This window comes from Hemitrygon akajei, chromosome 8 (assembly GCF_048418815.1).
Source record: "Hemitrygon akajei chromosome 8, sHemAka1.3, whole genome shotgun sequence".
Taxonomy (NCBI): domain Eukaryota; kingdom Metazoa; phylum Chordata; class Chondrichthyes; order Myliobatiformes; family Dasyatidae; genus Hemitrygon; species Hemitrygon akajei.
Genome location: NC_133131.1, coordinates 51,877,323 through 51,897,487, shown reverse-complemented (window position 1 = coordinate 51,897,487; position 20,165 = coordinate 51,877,323). Strand labels below are relative to the sequence as shown.

The window sequence follows — 20,165 nt, the reverse complement described above, 5'->3', positions numbered from 1 at the left end:
TTTGGCCTGTGCTAAAGCAACAATGTAGTGAGCTCTCTAGACTCGTTCAAAAGCTTTATAAGCACCAGGCACTGTACTGGGCCTGGGCTGCCTTGTAGAAGGACTCACTAAAGGTCGTTGCCTTCATTGAAATGACACCTCATCCCTTGCTCTGGCTTCTAGGACGCCCTCCGCCCAGGGGATCGAAGCCTCCATCTGCAGAGCAGCCCAAGACTCCAGCGGCCTTAGAGAGGGTCTACCAGGAGATAGCCATCCTGAAGAAACTTGACCATCCCAACATTGTAAAGCTGGTGGACGTGAGTTGATTCATCGTTGGGCCGTTGGTGATATTTTTATTTCATTGCTAAATTCAGGCCATGGCTGAACAAGATACATTGGGATGGTAATCACCATGGAATGCTAAATATACTGATCAGTTTATGTTTTTCTGGAAAACTGGGGGTCAGTGGTCAGGTGATGTTATAACACTCTTCCTCCCTGCCCGACCTTTGGGTGAACTCTGCCCAAGGCCGTTGGCCTCATCTCCCCTGAGCAGCCTAGTGACCGCAACTGCTTTCTCTTCAGCCTTCCCATCACGTTGTTTACGCTCCCCGCCGGGTACACGGACTCCCCTGGAGCTGCTGCTGTCTCAGCCTGCACTGAGGCCCTCCCCTCAGCCTGATCCCTGATACTCCACAACAGTTGCTCAGTTTTTAGGCATGTTTTTAGTTTAATGAGAGAGAGGGTTTAAAATTTAAAAGTCCTGAGAAAGGGTCTTGGCCTGAAATGTCAAGTGTTCATTGCCCTCCCTGGACACTGCCTGACCTGCTGAGCTTGTCCAACATTTTGTGTGTAGCTCAAGATTTCCAGCGTCTGCAGAATCTCCTGTGTCACAAATTTTAGTTTGATTGGATGGAATTTGAGACAGTTTATTATCACCTGAAACACTGGACACCCGTGGGATTGCTAAAGAGAAGGCTCTGTGGGCTGTCCGAGTCCCAGTGGGCCAAAGGGTCTGTATTGTGTGGCTGTGACGTCTACCGAGTACAGGATTCGCGTTGCACCCTGGCAACTGGTTACAATAACCCCTCTGCCTACTAATGTTTGATTTATGAATTTTCATCAATATGTCCTTGACTCTTCAGGTATGTGTCCTCAGTTTACCAAGCTATTTTTTGCTACAGCAGATGTCATATCCCTTCCCATCCATAGATCATACAAAAATACACCATACAAGAACACCCAAAATACAGCCTGTTTCGTAGAAATACACTGTACAAAAACACCCAAAATACAGTCTGTTCCATAGAAATACACCATACAAGAACACCGAAAATACAGTCTGTTTCATAGAAATACACCGTACAAGAACACCCAAAATACAGTCAGTTCCATAGAAATACACTGTACAAGAACACCCAAAATATAGTCAGTTCCATAGAAATACACTGTACAAGAACACCCAAAATACAGTCTGTTCCATAGAAATACACTGTACAAGAACACCCAAAATACAGTCTGTTTCATAGAAATACACTGGACAAGAACACCCAAAATACAGTCTATTTCATAGAAATAAACCATACAAGAACACCCAAAATATAGTCAGTTCCATAGAAATACACTGTACAAGAACACCCAAAATATAGTCAGTTCCATAGAAATACACTGTACAAGAACACCCAAAATATGGTCTGTTTCATAGAAATACGCTGTACAAGAACACCCAAAATACAGTCTGTTTCATAGAAATACACTGGACAAGAACACCCAAAATACAGTCTGTTTCATAGAAATACACTGTACAGGAACACCCAAAATACAGTTTGTTTCATAGAAATATACTGTACAGGAACACCCAAAATAGACTGTTCTGGAGAAATATAGTGTACAAGAACACCCAAAATACAGTCTGTTCCATAGAAATACACTGTACAGGAACACCCAAAATACAGTCTGTTCCATAGAAATGCAATAAAAGAACACCCAAAATACGGTCTGTTCCATAGAAGTACACTGTACAGGAACACCCAAAATAGACTCTTCTGTAGAAATATAGTGTACAAGAACACCCTAAATACAGCCTGTTTCATAGAAATATACTGTACAAGAACACCCAAAATACAGTCTGTTTTGTAGAAATACTATACAAGAACACCCAAGATACAGTCAATTCCGTAGAAATACACCATACATGAACACCCAAAATACAGTCTGTTCCATAGAAATACACCGTACAAGAACACCCAAAATACAGTCTGTTCCATAGAAATACACTGTGCAGGAACACCCAAAATAGTCTGTTTCATAGAAATACACCATACAAGAACACCCAATATATATTTGGCCCAGCCTTTCTGGTTTGACAGGTTTCACAGCCAGGTTATTGATGGTAGAAATGTAGAGATAGTTGATACACCCTTCATTTTCGAGGAGGTGACCAACAGGGTGATCATTCCGTTCCGGGAGAAGTGAGGCTGAAGTCTGCACAGGAGTGGGTTCAGCCTATGTTTTGTCTTCTGCGCTGGCTTCAGCTGCTGAGCCTCCTGACTGTAATGAGTTTAAGACCCAGTCTGCAGCCGTGTGTGCTCTGGATGGGACGGTCAGGACAATTACCCTTGTTACCCGGCTGGTGTTAGTTCCTCCTTTACCACCGGGTGTTGTTTACGGGAATTCAGCAGGTTGAGTAGTATTTGTGTGGTGGGAGGTGAGAAAGAGGAACTTTTGGTGGTTTGGGTCTTCAGAACTGAGAGTGGATGGTATAAAGTGGAGTGGAGGAGTGAGACAGAGATTGTCAGGTGATTGGTGGACCAAGTTGGGATGAAAAATGATGGGCAGATTGGATCAGGTAGGAGAGGGGGAGTGTGGGTGATGTGTAGAGACGGACAGAGCCAGATGAAAGGGAGGAATAGTGTTTATGGGCTATTGCTTTGCTACAATGCCTGCTGTACAACAGTTCAACATTCCCTCAGGACATCCTGAGGTTGTAAAAGGTGCTATGTTGGTACAGGACTTCACTGTCTAATTTTGTGAATTCCCCCCTCCTGTATTTCAGGTTCTCGATGATCCCACTGAAGATAATCTTCACATGGGTAGGTGACGGGCTGTGTCAGAACGGAGGGCAGTACTGCTGATAGTAATTCAGTCTGTTGTGCTGTAACAATTACTGTTTTAAAATCTGTTGGACATGGATGGAGTTTGCTTTCTGTAGGACAATTCTGTTTAACTCAGCTGCTCAGTCAGCTGATCGCTCCTCACCTTCTCTGCCCATGTTACCTCTCCGTCTTTGCGTTTAGACTGTCATGGGTGGGAAGGGAGGTGATAGACACCAGCCCGTCCCCACAGGTAGGGAGCTCATTCCCCCACCTGTAAAGGACGGAGAGATGGAGAGCAGCAGGGAAAGTGGCTGAATTCCCCCATCTCGGCACTGAAGTGCTGACACCTGTGTCAGTGCAGTCGTGGAAGATCTGCCAATGACATCACCCGGTGGTGAGCCAGTCTCCATCTGTTCACCCTGGCCTGCTTTCCAGAGTGTGGACCACAGGTTCCTGCCCAGTCTACAGGAAACCAGGCCTTATCATTAGTACAAAGTGAAGGGAGCCTACTGTGCCACATGTCACTCTGTAGTCCTCCCTGTCCTCACAGAGGCACAGAAAAGGCCTGTATCACTTTGTGGGAGGAATATCATGGGAGCTAAATATATTCAAGATTCAACAAAACATGATGGTGGAAGATCTGGTTTTATCAGTGATGCCTTGGGCGTTTGCAGGCAGAGTCTTTTCCAATCCAGCTCTCCCATAAAGTTTGACAATGAGCTACATAACTTCACTTGGGTTGTGTGTTACAGTTACCTGCAAAACAATCACTTCACAAATCACTAAAACTATCTGCTTTCAAATCAGTTAAGCAGCTCCACTTAGATGTCCTGCATAGCTGATAGTTACTCTGTATGTTCATCCTGAGGGTAATGTACTGACTCAGCCAGTTCCTCATCTAGCTGAAGCTCTTGTTTTACTTTGCCATGGTTCATCACACAACCTTCTCCTAACTCCCTGCTGAGGCTGTCGGCTGGCCATCTGTTTTCTATTTCCTAACTGTTAGCTGCTTGTGTGGGCCTAGGCTGCCAGCTCCCAACATGGGCGTTTGGTTTCAGATGGCAAGGGTTTATCGGTCCACTGCTCCCATGTGAATTGTAAATTGTTGTCCAGAAGATTAGGAAGGCCTTTTTGAGCTGAACCTTTTACGTCAAGATGAATTCTAATGTTTAACCACTTGGGAATTTGGGGATTATCACGGTCTTGCTTCAAATGCCTGCTGTTGCTTACAGCTTAAGATGGTTCCAGCATATTAACTGAGTAAATCCTAAAACAGTAACGAAGATGTGGGCTACAAATTATAGTGGGAGATAGAAGATGCCTGTCAAAAGGGCAATGTTTTGATGGTCATGGGGGACTTTAATATGGAGGTAGATTGGGAGAATCAGGTTGGTGCTGGATCCCAAGAGGGGGAGTTTGTACAAGATGGCTTTTCCGAGTAGCTTGTGGTTGAGCTGATGTGGGATCAGCTGTTCTACTGGGTGCTGTGCAATGAACCGGAATTGATTAGAGAGCTTAAGGTAAAGGAACCCTTAAGGGAGAGTGATCATAATATGGTAGAATTCACCCTGCAGGTTGAGAAGGAGAAGCTAAAGTCAGATATATCAGTATTACAGTGGAGTACAGGGAATTACAGAGACTTGAGAGAGAAGCTGGCCGAAGATTGGAAGGGGGACTGTAGCAGGGATGACGGAGTTTCTGGGGGAAATTCAGAAGATGTAGGATAGATACTTTCCAAAGAAGTAGTATTCTAAAAGCAAGATGATGCAACTGTGGCTGACAAGAGAAGTCAAAGCCAGCATAGAAGCAAAAGAGAGGGCATATAATAGAGCAAAAATTAGTGGGAAGTTAGAGAATTGGAAAGCTTTTAAAAACAAACAGAAGGCAACTAAAAAATCATAAGGAGGGAAAAGATGGAATCTGAACGTAAGCTGGCCAATAATTTCAAAGTGGATACCAAACGTTTCTTCAGATGTATGAAGAGTAGAAGAGAAGACAGAGTAGTTGTTGGACTGCTGGAGAGGTAGTAATGGGGTATAAGGAAATAGCGGGTGAACTGAGTAAGTATTTTTTTCATTCTTCACTGTGGAAGACGTTAGTAGTATGCTGGAAGTTTAAGAGTGTTACAGAAGTGAGTGAAGTTGACATTACTAGAGAGGAGGTACATGGGAAACTGAATTTCTGAAGGTAAATAAGTCACCTGGAACATATGGTCTATATCCCAGGGTTCTGAAAGAGGCAGCTGAAGAGTCTGTGGAGGCATTAGTAATGATCTTTCAATAGATTCTGGCATAGTTCCTGAGGACTGGAAAATTGTAAATGTTATTCCGCTCTTCAAGAAGGGAGAGAGACAGAAGAAAGGAAATTATAGGCCATTTGGTCTGACTTCAGTGGTTAGGAAGATGTTGGAGTCAATTGTTAAGGATATGGTTTCAGGGTACTTGGAGGTGGTGATAAAGTAGACTGAAGTCAGCAAGGTTTCCTTCAGGGAAAATCATTATGGGCAAAGTTGTAGGAATTCTTTATAGAAATAACAAGTAGGATTGGCAAAGGAGAATTGGTGATTGATGTGTATTTGGATTTTCAGAAGGCCTTTGACAAGGTGCCACCCACGAGGCTGCTTCACAAGTGTACAGCCCATGGTATTACAGGAAAGATCCTAGCATGGATAAAGCACTGGCTGATTGGCAGGAGGCAAAGCCTTTTCATGTTGGCTGCCGATGACTCGTGATGTTTCACGGGGGACTGTGTTGGGACCGATTCTTTTTATATGTCAGTGCATTGGATTATGAAATTGATGGCTTTATTGCAAAATTTGCAGACAATACAAAGGGAGATAGAGGGGCAGGTAATGGAACACAGCAGGCCAGGCAGCATCTATAGGGAAAAACGCTGTCGACGTTTCAGGCCGAGACCCATCGTCAGGACTAACTGAGAGGAAAGATAGTAAGAGATTTGAAAGTAGTGGGGGGAGGGGGAAATGCGAAATGATAGGAGAAGACCGGAGGGGGTGGGATGAAGCTAAGAGCTGGAAAGGTGATTGGCAAAAGTGATTCAGAGCTGGAGAAGGGAAAGGATCATGGGATGGGAGGCCTCGGGAGAAGTGGGGGGGGGAGAGCACCAGAGGGAGATGGAGAACAGGCAGAGTGATGGGCAGAGAGAGAGAAAAAAAACAAACAACTAAATATGTCAGGGATGGGGTAAGAAGGGGAGGAGGGGCAAGGACTCTCCTACCCCCACCGATGACCCCTTCTCCCGTCTTCAACCCTCCTCCTCTTCATGGACACCCCGCTCTAGTCTTTTGCCTGCTCTGGATCTCTTTATTGCTAATTGCCGACGGGACATCAACCGTCTCAACTTCACCACACCCTGTTCCAATTCCAACCTCACTCCTTCCGAACACTCTGCTCTCCGCTCCCTCTGCACCAATCCCAACCTCACTATAAAACCCGCTGATAAGGGGGGAGCTGTTGTTGTCTGGCGTACTGACCTCTACCTGGCCAAGGCACAGCAACAACTCTCTGATACCTCCTCTTATTTACCCCTTGATCATGACCCCACTAAGGAGCACCAGGCCACTGTCTCCTATACCATCACCAACCTTATCAGCTCTGGGGATCTCCCATCCATTGCCACCAACCTCATAGTTCCCACACCCCGCACTTCCCGTTTCTACCTCCTACCCAAGATCCACAAACCTGCCTGTCCAGGTAGACCTATTGTCTCAGCTTGCTCCTGCCCCACTGAACTCATTTTTGCATACCTTGACACTGTCTTATCCCCCCTTGTTCAATCTCTTCCCACCTATGTTCGTGACACTTCTCACGCTTTGAATTTTTTCAATGATTTTAAGTTCCCTGGCTCCCACTGCCTTATTTTCACCATGGACGTCCAGTCCCTATATACCTCCGTCCCCCACCAGGATGGTCTCAAAGCTCTTCGCTTCTTTTTGGATTCCAGACCTAACCAATTCCCCTCTACCACCACTCTCCTACGTCTAGCGGAATTAGTTCTTACTCTCAATAATTTCTCCTTTGGCTCCTCCCACTTCCTCCAAACCAAGGCTGTAGCCATGGGCAGCCATATGGGTCCCAGTTATGCCTGCCTTTTTGGAACAGTCCATGTTCCAAGTCTATACGGGTATCCGTCCCCCTCTTTTCCTTCGCTACATCGATGACTGCATTGGCACTGCCTCCTGCACGCATGCTGAGCTCGTCGACTTCATTAACTTTGCCTCCAACTTTCACCCTGCCCTCAAATTTACCTGGTCCATTTCTGACACCTCCCTCCCCTTTCTTGATCTTTCTATCTCCATCTCTGGAGACGGCCTATCTACTGATATCTACTATAAGCCTACAGACTCTCACAGCAACCTGGACTATTCCTCTTCCCACCCTGTCTCTTGCAAAAATGCTATCCCCTTCTCACAATTCCTCTGTCTCTGTCGCATCTGCTCTCAGGATGAGGCTTTTCATTCCAGGACGGAGAAGATGTCTTCCTTTTTTAAACAAAGGGGCTTCCCTTCCTCCACCATCAACTCTGCTCTCAAACACATCTCTCCCATTTCACACACAAATCTGCCCTCACCCCATCCGCACACCACCCCACTCGGGATAGGGTTCCCCTTGTCCTTACCTACCACCCCACCAGCCTCCAGGTCCAACGTATAAATTCTCCGTAACTTCCGCCACCTCTAACGGGATCCCACTACCAAACACATTTTTCCCTCCCCCCCCTTCTGCTTTCCACAGGGATCGCTCCCTATGCGACTCCCTTGTCCACTCGTCCCCCCCATCCCTTCCCACCGATCTCCCTCCTGGCACTTATCCTTGTAAACAGAACAAGTGCTACACCTACCCTTACGCTTCCTCCCTCACCACCATTCAGGGCCCCAGACAGTCCTTCCAGGTGAGACCACACTTCACCTGTAAGTTGTCTGGTGTGGTATACTGTGTCCGGTGCTCCCGGTGTGGCCTTTTATATATTGGTGAGACCCGACGCAGACTGGGAGACCGTTTCGCTGAACACCTACGCTCGGTCAGCCAGAGAAAGCAGGATCTCCCAGTGGCCACACATTTTAATTCCACGTCCTATTCCCATTCTGATATGTCTATCCATGGCCTCCTCTATTGTCAAAATGAATCCAAACTCAGGTTGGAGGAACAACACCTTGTATACCGGCTAGGTAGCCTCCAACTTGATGGCATGAACATTGACTTCTCTAACTTCTGTTAATGCCCCTCCTCCCCTTCTTACCCCATCCCTGACATATTTAGTTGTTTGCCTGTTCTCCATCTTCCTCTGATGCTCCCCCCCCCTTTCTCCCGAGGCCTCCCGTCCCATGATCCTTTCCCTTCTCCAGCTCTGTATCACTTTCGCCAATCACCTTTCCAGCTCTTAGCTTCATCCCACCCCCTCCGGTCTTCTTCTATCATTTTGCATTTCCCCCTCCCCCCACTACTTTCAAATCTCTTACTATCTTTCCTTTCGGTTAGTCCTGACGAAGGGTCTCGGCCCGAAACGTCGACAGTGCTTCTCCCTATAGATGCTGCCTGGCCTGATGTGTTCCACCAGCATTTTGTGTGTGTTGAAAGCAAATGCAATGTTAGCATTCATATTGAGAGGAGTCGAATATAAAAGCAAGGATGTAATGTTGGAGCTCTACAAGGGATTGGTAAGGCCTCACTTGGAGTATTGTGAGCCATTTTAGGCTGACGTTGGAGAGGGTTCAGACGAGGTTCATGAAAAGGATTCTAGAATTGAAAGGTTTACCACATAAGGAGCATTTGATGGTTCTGGGCCTGTACTGAATTGGGGGAGGGGGAGAGGTTGAAACCTATCGAATGTTGAAAGGCCCTGATAGAGTGGACATGGGGAAAGTGCTTTCTGTGGTGGGGGAGTCTGGGACCAGAGGGCACAGCCTCAGAATAGAGGGATGCTCATTTAGAACAGAGATGAGGAGGAATTTCTTTAGCCAGAGAGTAGTAAACCTCGGTGGCTGTGGAGGCCAAAGTTTGTGATAAGTAAGGGTGTCAAAGGTTATGGGGAGAAGGCAGGACCATGGGACTGAGAGGAAATATAAATCAGCCTCGAGCAGACTCAAATGGCCTAATTCTACTACTTTCTGTTGTGGTCTGGGGCAGGGGTTCCCAACCTGGGATCTACAGACCTCTCGGTTAATGGTATGGGCCCATGGCATCAAAAGGGTTGGGAACCCCAGGTCCAGAGCTTCCTGGCCTCGAAAGTTACACTAATCTTCATTGATAGTAATCTCCCTGATGTTTAAAAGGTATAAAAAAAACTGCATGATTTGATAGCACTTGTTCTAAAAGAGCAGTAACAGTGTGAGGCAATTCTGCTGCATGGGCACTGCGGGTTAGGGTCTAATTTCCCGTGCGCGATATGCCATTCCTAGCTCTGACCACAGGAAGTCTGACCCTGCAGGGTCAGGTCCCACTGCAGTACCGAGGTGGTTTTCAAGGACTGAGTGCAGGTTGTGGTAGAGCAGGGATGTGAGTGTGAGGGGAGGGATGTGAGCGTGAGGGGAGGGGTGGGAGCGTGAGGGGAGGGGTGTGAGCGTGAGGGCAGGGGTGTGAGCGTGAGGGGAGGGGTGGGAGAGTGAGGGGAGGGGTGGGAGCGTGAGGAGAGGGGTGAGAGCGTGAGGGGAGGGGTGGGAGCGTGAGGGCAGGGGTGTGAGCGTGAGGGGAGGGGAGGGAGCGTGAGGGAAGGGGTGGGAGTGCTCACTCTGAATGCAGGTTGTGGTGGGGAGGGGTGAGAGCGTGAGGGGAGGGGTGAGAGCGTGAGGGGAGGGGTGGGAGAGTGAGGGGAGGGGTGGGAGAGTGAGGGGAGGGGTGGGAGTGCTCACACTGAATGCAGGTTGTGGTAGGGGAGGGGTGAGAGCATGAGGGGAGGGGTGAGAGCGTGAGGGGAGGGGTGGGAGAGTGAGGGGAGGGGTGGGAGAGTGAGGGGAGGGGTGAGCGTGAGGGGACGGGTGGGGAGAGTGAGGGGAGGGGTGGGAGTGCTCACACTGAATGCAGGTTGTGGTAGGGGAGGGGTGAGAGCATGAGGGGAGGGGTGGGAGCGTGAGGGGAGGGGTGGGGGAGTGAGGGGAGGGGTGGGGGAGTGAGGGGAGGGGTGGGAGTGCTCACACTGAATGCAGGTTGTGGTGGGGAGGGGTGTGAGTGTGAGGGGAGGGGTGAGAGCGTGAGGGGAGGGGTGGGAGCGTGAGGAGAGGGGTGTGAGCGTGAGGGGAGGGGTGGGAGAGTGAGGGGAGGGGTGGGAGAGTGAGGGGAGGGGTGGGAGCGTGAGGGCAGGGGTGAGAGCGTGAGGGGAGGGGTGAGAGCGTGAGGGGAGGGGTGAGAGCGTGAGGGGAGGGGTGGGAGAGTGAGGGGAGGGGTGGGAGAGTGAGGGGAGGGGTGGGAGTGCTCACACTGAATGCAGGTTGTGGTGGGGAGGGGTGTGAGTGTGAGGGGAGGGGTGAGAGCGTGAGGGGAGGGGTGGGAGCGTGAGGAGAGGGGTGTTAGTGTGAGGGCAGGGGTGAGAGCGTGAGGGCAGGGGTGAGAGCGTGAGGAGAGGGGTGTGAGTGTGAGGGGAGGGGTGAGAGCGTGAGGGGAGGGGTGAGAGCGTGAGGAGAGGGGTGTGAGTGTGAGGGGAGGGGTGAGAGCGTGAGGAGAGGGGTGTGAGCGTGAGGGCAGGGGTGAGAGCGTGAGGAGAGGGGTGTGAGTGTGAGGGGAGGGGTGAGAGCGTGAGGGGAGGGGTGGGAGCGTGAGGAGAGGGGTGTTAGTGTGAGGGGAGGGGTGAGAGCGTGAGGGGAGGGGTGAGAGCGTGAGGGGAGGGGTGAGAGCGTGAGGAGAGGGGTGAGAGCGTGAGGGCAGGGGTGAGAGCGTGAGGAGAGGGGTGTGAGTGTGAGGGGAGGGGTGAGAGCGTGAGGGCAGGGGTGAGAGCGTGAGGAGAGGGGTGTGAGTGTGAGGGGAGGGGTGTGAGTGTGAGGAGAGGGGTGAGAGCGTGAGGGGAGGGGTGGGAGCGTGAGGAGAGGGGTGTGAGCGTGAGGGGAGGGGTGGGAGCGTGAGGAGAGGGGTGTGAGCGTGAGGGCAGGGGTGGGAGCGTGAGGAGAGGGGTGTGAGCGTGAGGGGAGGGGTGGGAGCGTGAGGAGAGGGGTGTGAGCGTGAGGGCAGGGGTGTGAGCGTGAGGGGAGGGGTGTGAGTGTGAGGGGAGGGGTGTTAGTGTGAGGAGAGGGGTGTGAGCGTGAGGGGAGGGGTGGGAGCGTGAGGAGAGGGGTGTTAGTGTGAGGAGAGGGGTGTGAGCGTGAGGGGAGGGGTGGGAGCGTGAGGGAAGGGGTGGTTGTGCTCACTCTGAATGCAGGTTGTGGTAGGGCAGGGGTGGGAGCGTGAGGGGAGGGGTGGGAGCGTGAGGAGAGGGGTGTGAGCGTGAGGGCAGGGGTGTGAGCGTGAGGGCAGGGGTGTGAGCGTGAGGGGAGGGGTGGGAGCGTGAGGGGAGGGGTGAGAGCGTGAGGAGAGGGGTGTGAGCGTGAGGGGAGGGGTGGGAGCGTGAGGAGAGGGGTGTGAGCGTGAGGGGAGGGGTGGGAGCGTGAGGGGAGGGGTGGGAGCGTGAGGGGAGGGGTGGGAGCGTGAGGAGAGGGGTGGGAGCGTGAGGAGAGGGGTGTGAGCGTGAGGGGAGGGGTGGGAGCGTGAGGGGAGGGGTGAGAGCGTGAGGAGAGGGGTGGGAGCGTGAGGAGAGGGGTGGGAGCGTGAGGAGAGGGGTGAGAGCGTGAGGAGAGGGGTGGGAGCGTGAGGAGAGGGGTGTGAGCGTGAGGGGAGGGGTGGGAGCGTGAGGGGAGGGGTGAGAGCGTGAGGAGAGGGGTGGGAGCGTGAGGGGAGGGGTGAGAGCGTGAGGAGAGGGGTGAGAGCGTGAGGAGAGGGGTGGGAGCGTGAGGAGAGGGGTGAGAGCGTGAGGGGAGGGGTGAGAGCGTGAGGAGAGGGGTGGGAGCGTGAGGAGAGGGGTGTGAGCGTGAGGGGAGGGGTGGGAGCGTGAGGGGAGGGGTGAGAGCGTGAGGAGAGGGGTGGGAGCGTGAGGAGAGGGGTGGGAGCGTGAGGAGAGGGGTGTGAGCGTGAGGGGAGGGGTGGGAGCGTGAGGGGAGGGGTGAGAGCGTGAGGGGAGGGGTGAGAGCGTGAGGGGAGGGGTGTGAGCGTGAGGGCAGGGGTGTGAGCGTGAGGGCAGGGGTGTGAGCGTGAGGGGAGGGGTGAGAGCGTGAGGGGAGGGGTGTGAGCGTGAGGGGAGGGGTGTGAGCGTGAGGGGAGGGGTGAGAGCGTGAGGGGAGGGGTGTGAGCGTGAGGGCAGGGGTGTGAGCGTGAGGGGAGGGGTGAGAGCGTGAGGGGAGGGGTGAGAGCGTGAGGGAAGGGGTGGGGAGCGTGAGGGGAGGGGTGAGAGCGTGAGGGAAGGGGTGGTTGTGCTCACTCTGAATGCAGGTTGTGGTAGGGCAGGGGTGGGAGCGTGAGGGGAGGGGTGAGAGCGTGAGGAGAGGGGGTGAGAGCATGAGGGGAGGGGTGAGAGCGTGAGGGGAGGGGTGTGAGTGTGAGGGAAGGGGTGGGAGAGTGAGGGGAGGGGTGAGAGCGTGAGGGGAGGGGTGGGAGAGTGAGGGGAGGGGTGAGAGCGTGAGGGGAGGGGTGGGAGAGTGAGGGGAGGGGTGAGAGCGTGAGGGGAGGGGTGGGAGAGTGAGGAGAGGGGTGTTAGTGTGAGGGGAGGGGTGAGAGCGTGACGGAAGGGGTGAGAGCGTGACGGAAGGGGTGAGAGCGTGAGGGAAGGGGTGGGAGAGTGAGGGAAGGGGTGGGAGAGTGAGGGGAGGGGTGAGAGCGTGAGGGAAGGGGTGGGAGCGTGAGGGGAGGGGTGAGAGCGTGAGGGAAGGGGTGGGAGTGCTCACTCTGAATGCAGGTTGTGGTGGGGAGGGGTGAGAGCGTGAGGGGAGGGGTAGGAGAGTGAGGGGAGGGGTGGGAGAGTGAGGGGAGGGGTGGGAGTGCTCACACTGAATGCAGGTTGTGGTGGGGAGGGGTTGGAAAGTGAGGGGGGTGTGAGCGTGAGGAGAGGGGTGGGAGCGTGAGGGGAGGGGTGGGAGAGTGAGGGGAGGGTGTGAGCGTGAGGAGAGGGGTGTGAGCGTGAGGAGAGGGGTGTGAGTGTGAGGGGAGGGGTGTGAGCGTGAGGGGAGGGGTGGGAGCGTGAGGAGAGGGGTGTGAGCGTGAGGAGAGAGGTGGGAGAGTGAGGGGAGGGGTGAGCGTGAGGGGAGGGGTGGGAGAGTGAGGGGAGGGGTGGGAGTGCTCACTCTGAATGCAGGTTGTGGTAGGGGAGGGGTGGGAGTGTGAGGAGAGGGGTAGGAGAGTGAGGGGAGGGGTGGGAGAGTGAGGGAAGGGGTGGGAGTGCTCACTTTGAATGCAGGTTGTGGTGGGGAGGGGTGTGAGCGTGAGGGGAGGGGTGGGAGAGTGAGGGGAGGGGTGTGAGCGTGAGGGGAGGGGTGGCAGTGTGAGGGGAGGGGAGGGAGCGTGAGGGGAGGGGTGGGAGTGCTCACTCTGAATGCAGGTTGTGGTAGGGGAGGGGTGGGAGCGTGAGGGGAGGGGTAGGAGAGTGAGGGGAGGGGTAGGAGAGTGAGGGGAGGGTTGTGAGCGTGAGGGGAGGGGTGGCAGTGTGAGGGGAGGGGAGGGAGCGTGAGGGGAGGGGTAGGAGTGTGAGGGGAGGGGTGGGAGAGTGAGGGGAGGGGTGGGAGTGCTCACTCTGAATGCAGGTTGTGGTAGGGGAGGGGTGGGAGCGTGAGGGGAGGGGTAGGAGAGTGAGGGGAGGGGTAGGAGAGTGAGGGGAGGGGTGGGAGCGTGAGGGGAGGGGTAGGAGAGTGAGGGGAGGGGTGGGAGCGTGAGGGGAGGGGTGTGAGCGTGAGGGGAGGGGTGGGAGAGTGAGGGGAGGGGTGGGAGTGCTCACTCTGAATGCAGGTTGTGGTAGGGGAGGGGTGGGAGAGTGAGGGGAGGGGTGGGAGCGTGAGGGGAGGGGTGTGAGCGTGAGGGGAGGGGTGGCAGTGTGAGGGGAGGGGAGGGAGCGTGAGGGGAGGGGTAGGAGAGTGAGGGGAGTGTTGTGAGCGTGAGGGGAGGGGTGGCAGTGTGAGGGGAGGGGAGGGAGCGTGAGGGGAGGGGTAGGAGAGTGAGGGGAGGGGTAGGAGAGTGAGGGGAGGGTTGTGAGCGTGAGGGGAGGGGTGGCAGTGTGAGGGGAGGGGAGGGAGCGTGAGGGGAGGGGTAGGAGAGTGAGGGGAGGGGTGGGAGAGTGAGGGGAGGGGTGGGAGTGCTCACTCTGAATGCAGGTTGTGGTGGGGAGGCGTGGGGGAGTGGGTAGAAGAGCTTGCTCACACTGCAGGGAGCACCGATTCCAGGGAGGAGCCTATACAGACAGAAGAGCTGTCTGAGTGCTGCCCTTCGAGAGCTTCTCTGCTTCCAGGGTGAATGTAAGAGGCACATTGACCAAGGAGCTGAGGGTTCCACTTTACCGAGGGAGCTATCAGGAATCATGCAGTGGGCAGCACTGTCACTTGTAGATCTGGGAGTGACAGAGCTCCACTCTGTCTCTGAGAACAGTGACCTGAATGCTTTTAGGTGTGGGGGAGAGCATTCTTGCATAAGGGAGTGTGTATCGTCAGTATTTTGGAGAGAGCATGGTGGAGCAGACCCTCCCAACCCAACGACCCACAGCACACAGCAACCCACCTAGTGAACCCTGGCTAAATCACAGGGCAATTCACAATGACCAACTCACCAACTAACCGGATGGTGGAAGGAAACCGGATTACCTGGAGGAAACCCACATGTTCACGGGAATGATGTACAAACTCCTTACAGAGGATGCTAGAATTGAACTCTGGTCTCCAGCATCCTGAGCTTTAAATAGTGTCTCGGCCGTTACTGTACTACCATGGCGTCCCAAATCACAGTGTCTATCTGACGGTTGTACTGCTGCCCCTAATCACAGTGTCTGTCTGACGGTTGTACTGGTGTCCCTAATCACAGTGTCTATCTGACGGTTGTACTGGTGTCTCTAACCACAGTGTCTGTCTGACGGTTGTACTGGTGTCTATAATCACAGTGTCTATCTGACGGTTGTACTGGCGTCTCTAATCACAGTGTCTATCTGATGGTTGTGCTGGCGTCCCTAATCACAGTGTCTATCTGACGGTTGTACTGGTGTCTCTAATCACAGTGTCTATCTGATGGTTGTACTGGTGTCTCTAATCACAGTGTCTGTCTGACGGTTCTACTGGTGCCTCTAATCACAGTGTCTCTCTGACGGTTGTACTGCTGCCCCTAATCACAGTGTCTATCTGACGGTTGTACTGGTGTCCCTAATCACAATGTCTGTCTGACGGTTGTACTGGTGTCCCTAATCACAGTGTCTATCTGACGGTTGTACTGGTGTCTCCAATCACAGTATGTATCTGACGGTTGAACTGGTGCCTCTAATCACAGTGTCTATCTGACGGTTGTACTGGTGTCTCTAATCACAGTGTCTATCTGACGGTTGTACTGATGTCTCTAATCACAGTGTCTATCTGACGGTTGTACTGTTGCCTCTAATCACAGTGTCTATCTGACGGTTGTACTGGTGTCTCTAATCACAGGGTCTATCTGGCGGTTGTACTGCTGCCCCTAATCACAGTGTCTGTCTGACGGTTGTACTGGTGTCCCTAATCACAGTGTCTGTCTGACGGTTGTACTGGTGCCTCTAATCACAGTGTCTATCTGACGGTTGTACTGGTGCCTCTAATCACAGTGTCTATCTGACGGTTGTACTGGTGTCTCTAATCACATGTCTATCTGACTGTTGTACTGGTGCCTCTAATCACAGTGACTGTCTGACGGTTGTACTGGTGTCTCTAATCACAGTGTCTGTCTGACGGTTGTACTGGTGCCTCTAATCACAGTGTCTATCTGACGGTTGTACTGGTGTCTCTAATCACTGTGTCTATCTGACGGTTGTACTGGTGTCCCTAATCACAGTGTCTATCTGACGGTTGTACTGGTGTCCCTAATCACAGTGTCTGTCTGACGGTTGTACTGGTGGCCCTAATCACAGTGTCTATCTGACGGTTGTACTGGCGTCTCTAATCACAGTGTCTATCTGATGGTTGTACTGGCATCCCTAATCACAGTGTCTATCTGACGGTTGTACTGGTGTCTCTAATCACAGTGTCTATCTGATGGTTGTACTGGTGTCTCTAATCACAGTGTCTGTCTGACGGTTGTACTGTTGCCTCTAATCACAGTGTCTGTCTGACGGTTGTACTGGTGTCTCTAATCACAGTGTCTGTCTGACGGTTCTACTGGTGCCTCTAATCACAGTGTCTCTCTGACGGTTGTACTGCTGCCCCTAATCACAGTGTCTATCTGACGGTTGTACTGGTGTCCCTAATCACAATGTCTGTCTGACGGTTGTACTGGTGTCCCTAATCACAGTGTCTAACTGACGGTTGTACTGGTGTCCCTAATCACAGTGTCTATCTGACGGTTGTACTGGTGTCCCTACTCACAGTGTCTATCTGATGGTTGTACTGGTGCCTCTCATCACAGTGTCTGTCTGACGGTTGTACTGGTGTCCCTAATCACAGTGTCTGTCTGACGGTTGTACTGGTGCCTCTAATCACAGTGTCTGTCTGACGGTTGTACTGGTGTCTCCAATCACAGTATGTATCTGACGGTTGAACTGGTGCCTCTAATCACAGTGTCTATCTGACGGTTGTACTGGTGTCTCTAATCACAGTGTCTATCTGACGGTTGTACTGATGTCTCTAATCACCGTGTCTATCTGACGGTTGTACTGTTGCCTCTAATCACAGTGTCTATCTGACGGTTGTACTGGTGTCTCTAATCACAGGGTCTATCTGGCGGTTGTACTGCTGCCCCTAATCACAGTGTCTGTCTGACGGTTGTACTGGTGTCCCTAATAACAGTGTCTGTCTGACGGTTGTACTGGTGCCTCTAATCACAGTGTCTAACTGACGGTTGTACTGGTGTCCCTAATCACAGTGTCTATCTGACGGTTGTACTGGTGTCCCTAATCACAGTGTCTATCTGACGGTTGTACTGGTGCCTCTCATCACAGTGTCTGTCTGACGGTTGTACTGGTGTCCCTAATCACAGTGTCTGTCTGACGGTTGTACTGGTGCCTCTAATCACAGTGTCTGTCTGACGGTTGTACTGGTGTCTCCAATCACAGTATGTATCTGACGGTTGAACTGGTGCCTCTAATCACAGTGTCTATCTGACGGTTGTACTGGTGTCTCTAATCACAGTGTCTATCTGACGGTTGTACTGATGTCTCTAATCACAGTGTATATCTGACGGTTGTACTGTTGCCTCTAATCACAGTGTCTATCTGACGGTTGTACTGGTGTCTCTAATCACAGGGTCTATCTGGCGGTTGTACTGCTGCCCCTAATCACAGTGTCTGTCTGACGGTTGTACTGGTAACCCTAATCACAGTGTCTGTCTGACGGTTGTACTGGTGCCTCTAATCACAGTGTCTATCTGACGGTTGTACTGGTGCCTCTAATCACAGTGTCTGTCTGACGGTTCTACTGGTGCCTCTAATCACAGTGTCTGGCTGACGGTTGTACTGGTGCCTCTAATCACAGTGTCTATCTGACGGTTGTACTGGTGTCTCTAATCACAGTGTCTAACTGACGGTTGTACTGGTGCCTCTAATCACAGTGTCTATCTGACGGTTGTACTGGTGCCTCTAATCACAGTGTCTGTCTGACGGTTGTACTGGTGCCTCTAATCACAGTGACTGTCTGACGGTTGTACTGGTGTCTCTAATCACAGTGTCTATCTGACGGTTGTACTGGTGTCTCTAATCACAGTGTCTAACTGACGGTTGTACTGGTGCCTCTAATCACAGTGTCTGTCTGACAGTTCTACTGGTGCCTCTAATCACAGTGTCTGTCTGACGGTTGTACTGGTGCCTCTAATCACAGTGACTGTCTGACGGTTGTACTGATGTCTCTAATCACAGTGTCTATCTGACGGTTGTACTGTTGCCTCTAATCACAGTGTCTATCTGACGGTTGTACTGGTGTCTCTAATCACAGGGTCTATCTGGCGGTTGTACTGCTGCCCCTAATCACAGTGTCTGTCTGACGGTTGTACTGGTGCCTCTAATCACAGTGTCTGACGGTTCTACTGGTGCCTCTAATCACAGTGTCTGTCTGACGGTTGTACTTCTGCCTCTAATCACAGTGACTGTCTGACAGTTCTACTGGTGTCTATAATCACAGTGTCTGTCTGACGGTTGTACTGGTGTCTCTAATCACAGTGTCTATCTGACGGTTGTACTGGTGTCTCTAATCACAGTGTCTGTCTGACGGTTGTACTGGTGTCTCTAATCACAGTGTCTGTCTGACGGTTCTACTGGTGCCTCTAATCACAGTGACTGTCTGACAGTTCTACTGGTGCCTCTAATCACAGTGTCTATCTGACGGTTGTACTGGTGTCTCTAATCACAGTGTCTGTCTGACGGTTGTACTGGTGTCTCTAATCACAGTGTCTATCTGACGGTTGTACTGGTGTCTCTAATCACAGTGTCTGTCTGACGGTTGTACTGGTGTCTCTAATCACAGTGTCTGTCTGACGGTTGTACTGGTGACCCTAATCACAGTGTCTATCTGACGGTTCTACTGGTGCCTCTAATCACAGTGTCTGTCTGATGGTTGTACTGGTGCCTCTAATCACAGTGTCTATCTGACGGTTGTACTGCTGCCCCTAATCACAGTGTCTATCTGACGGTTGTACTGGTGCCTCTAATCACAGTGTCTCTCTGATGGTTGTACTGGTGCCTCTAATCACAGTGACTGTCTGACAGTTCTACTGGTGTCTATAATCACAGTGTCTGTCTGACGGTTGTACTGGTGTCTCTAATCACAGTGTCTATCTGACGGTTGTACTGGTGTCTCTAATCACAGTGTCTATCTGACGGTTGTACTGGTGTCTCTAATCACAGTGTCTGTCTGACGGTTGTACTGGTGTCTCTAATCACAGTGTCTGTCTGACGGTTGTACTGGTGACCCTAATCACAGTGTCTATCTGACGGTTCTACTGGTGCCTCTAATCACAGTGTCTGTCTGATGGTTGTACTGGTGCCTCTAATCACAGTGTCTATCTGACGGTTGTACTGCTGCCCCTAATCACAGTGTCTATCTGACGGTTGTACTGGTGCCTCTAATCACAGTGTCTGTCTGACGGTTCTACTGGTGCCTCTAATCACAGTGTCTCTCTGACGGTTGTACTGCTGCCCCTAATCACAGTGTCTATCTGACGGTTGTACTGGTGTCCCTAATCACAATGTCTGTCTGACGGTTGTACTGGTGTCCCTAATCACAGTGTCTATCTGACGGTTGTACTGGTGTCTCCAATCACAGTATGTATCTGACGGTTGAACTGGTGCCTCTAATCACAGTGTCTATCTGACGGTTGTACTGGTGTCTCTAATCACAGTGTCTATCTGACGGTTGTACTGATGTCTCTAATCACAGTGTCTATCTGACGGTTGTACTGTTGCCTCTAATCACAGTGTCTATCTGACGGTTGTACTGGTGTCTCTAATCACAGGGTCTATCTGGCGGTTGTACTGCTGCCCCTAATCACAGTGTCTGTCTGACGGTTGTACTGGTGTCCCTAATCACAGTGTCTGTCTGACGGTTGTACTGGTGCCTCTAATCACAGTGTCTATCTGACGGTTGTACTGGTGCCTCTAATCACAGTGTCTATCTGACGGTTGTACTGGTGTCTCTAATCACAGTGTCTAACTGACGGTTGTACTGGTGCCTCTAATCACAGTGACTGTCTGACGGTTGTACTGGTGTCTCTAATCACAGTGTCTGTCTGACGGTTGTACTGGTGCCTCTAATCACAGTGTCTATCTGACGGTTGTACTGGTGTCTCTAATCACTGTGTCTATCTGACGGTTGTACTGGTGTCCCTAATCACAGTGTCTATCTGACGGTTGTACTGGTGTCCCTAATCACAGTGTCTGTCTGACGGTTGTACTGGTGGCCCTAATCACAGTGTCTATCTG

At 51.9% G+C, this 20,165-nt stretch overlaps 1 protein-coding gene across 7 annotated transcripts in view; it reads left to right on the top strand.

Annotated features, from left to right (window-relative positions):
- camkk1a (calcium/calmodulin-dependent protein kinase kinase 1, alpha a) overlaps positions 1-20,165 on the top strand; it is a 208,279-nt gene that overhangs the window by 96,908 nt on the left and 91,206 nt on the right. For all 7 annotated transcript variants that reach the window (XM_073053839.1, XM_073053840.1, XM_073053838.1 and 4 more), the window contains 2 exons: positions 163-296; positions 3,035-3,071. In XM_073053839.1, coding sequence (XP_072909940.1) covers positions 163-296; positions 3,035-3,071 — 171 coding nt within the window. The remainder of the gene's footprint in view (positions 1-162; positions 297-3,034; positions 3,072-20,165) is intronic.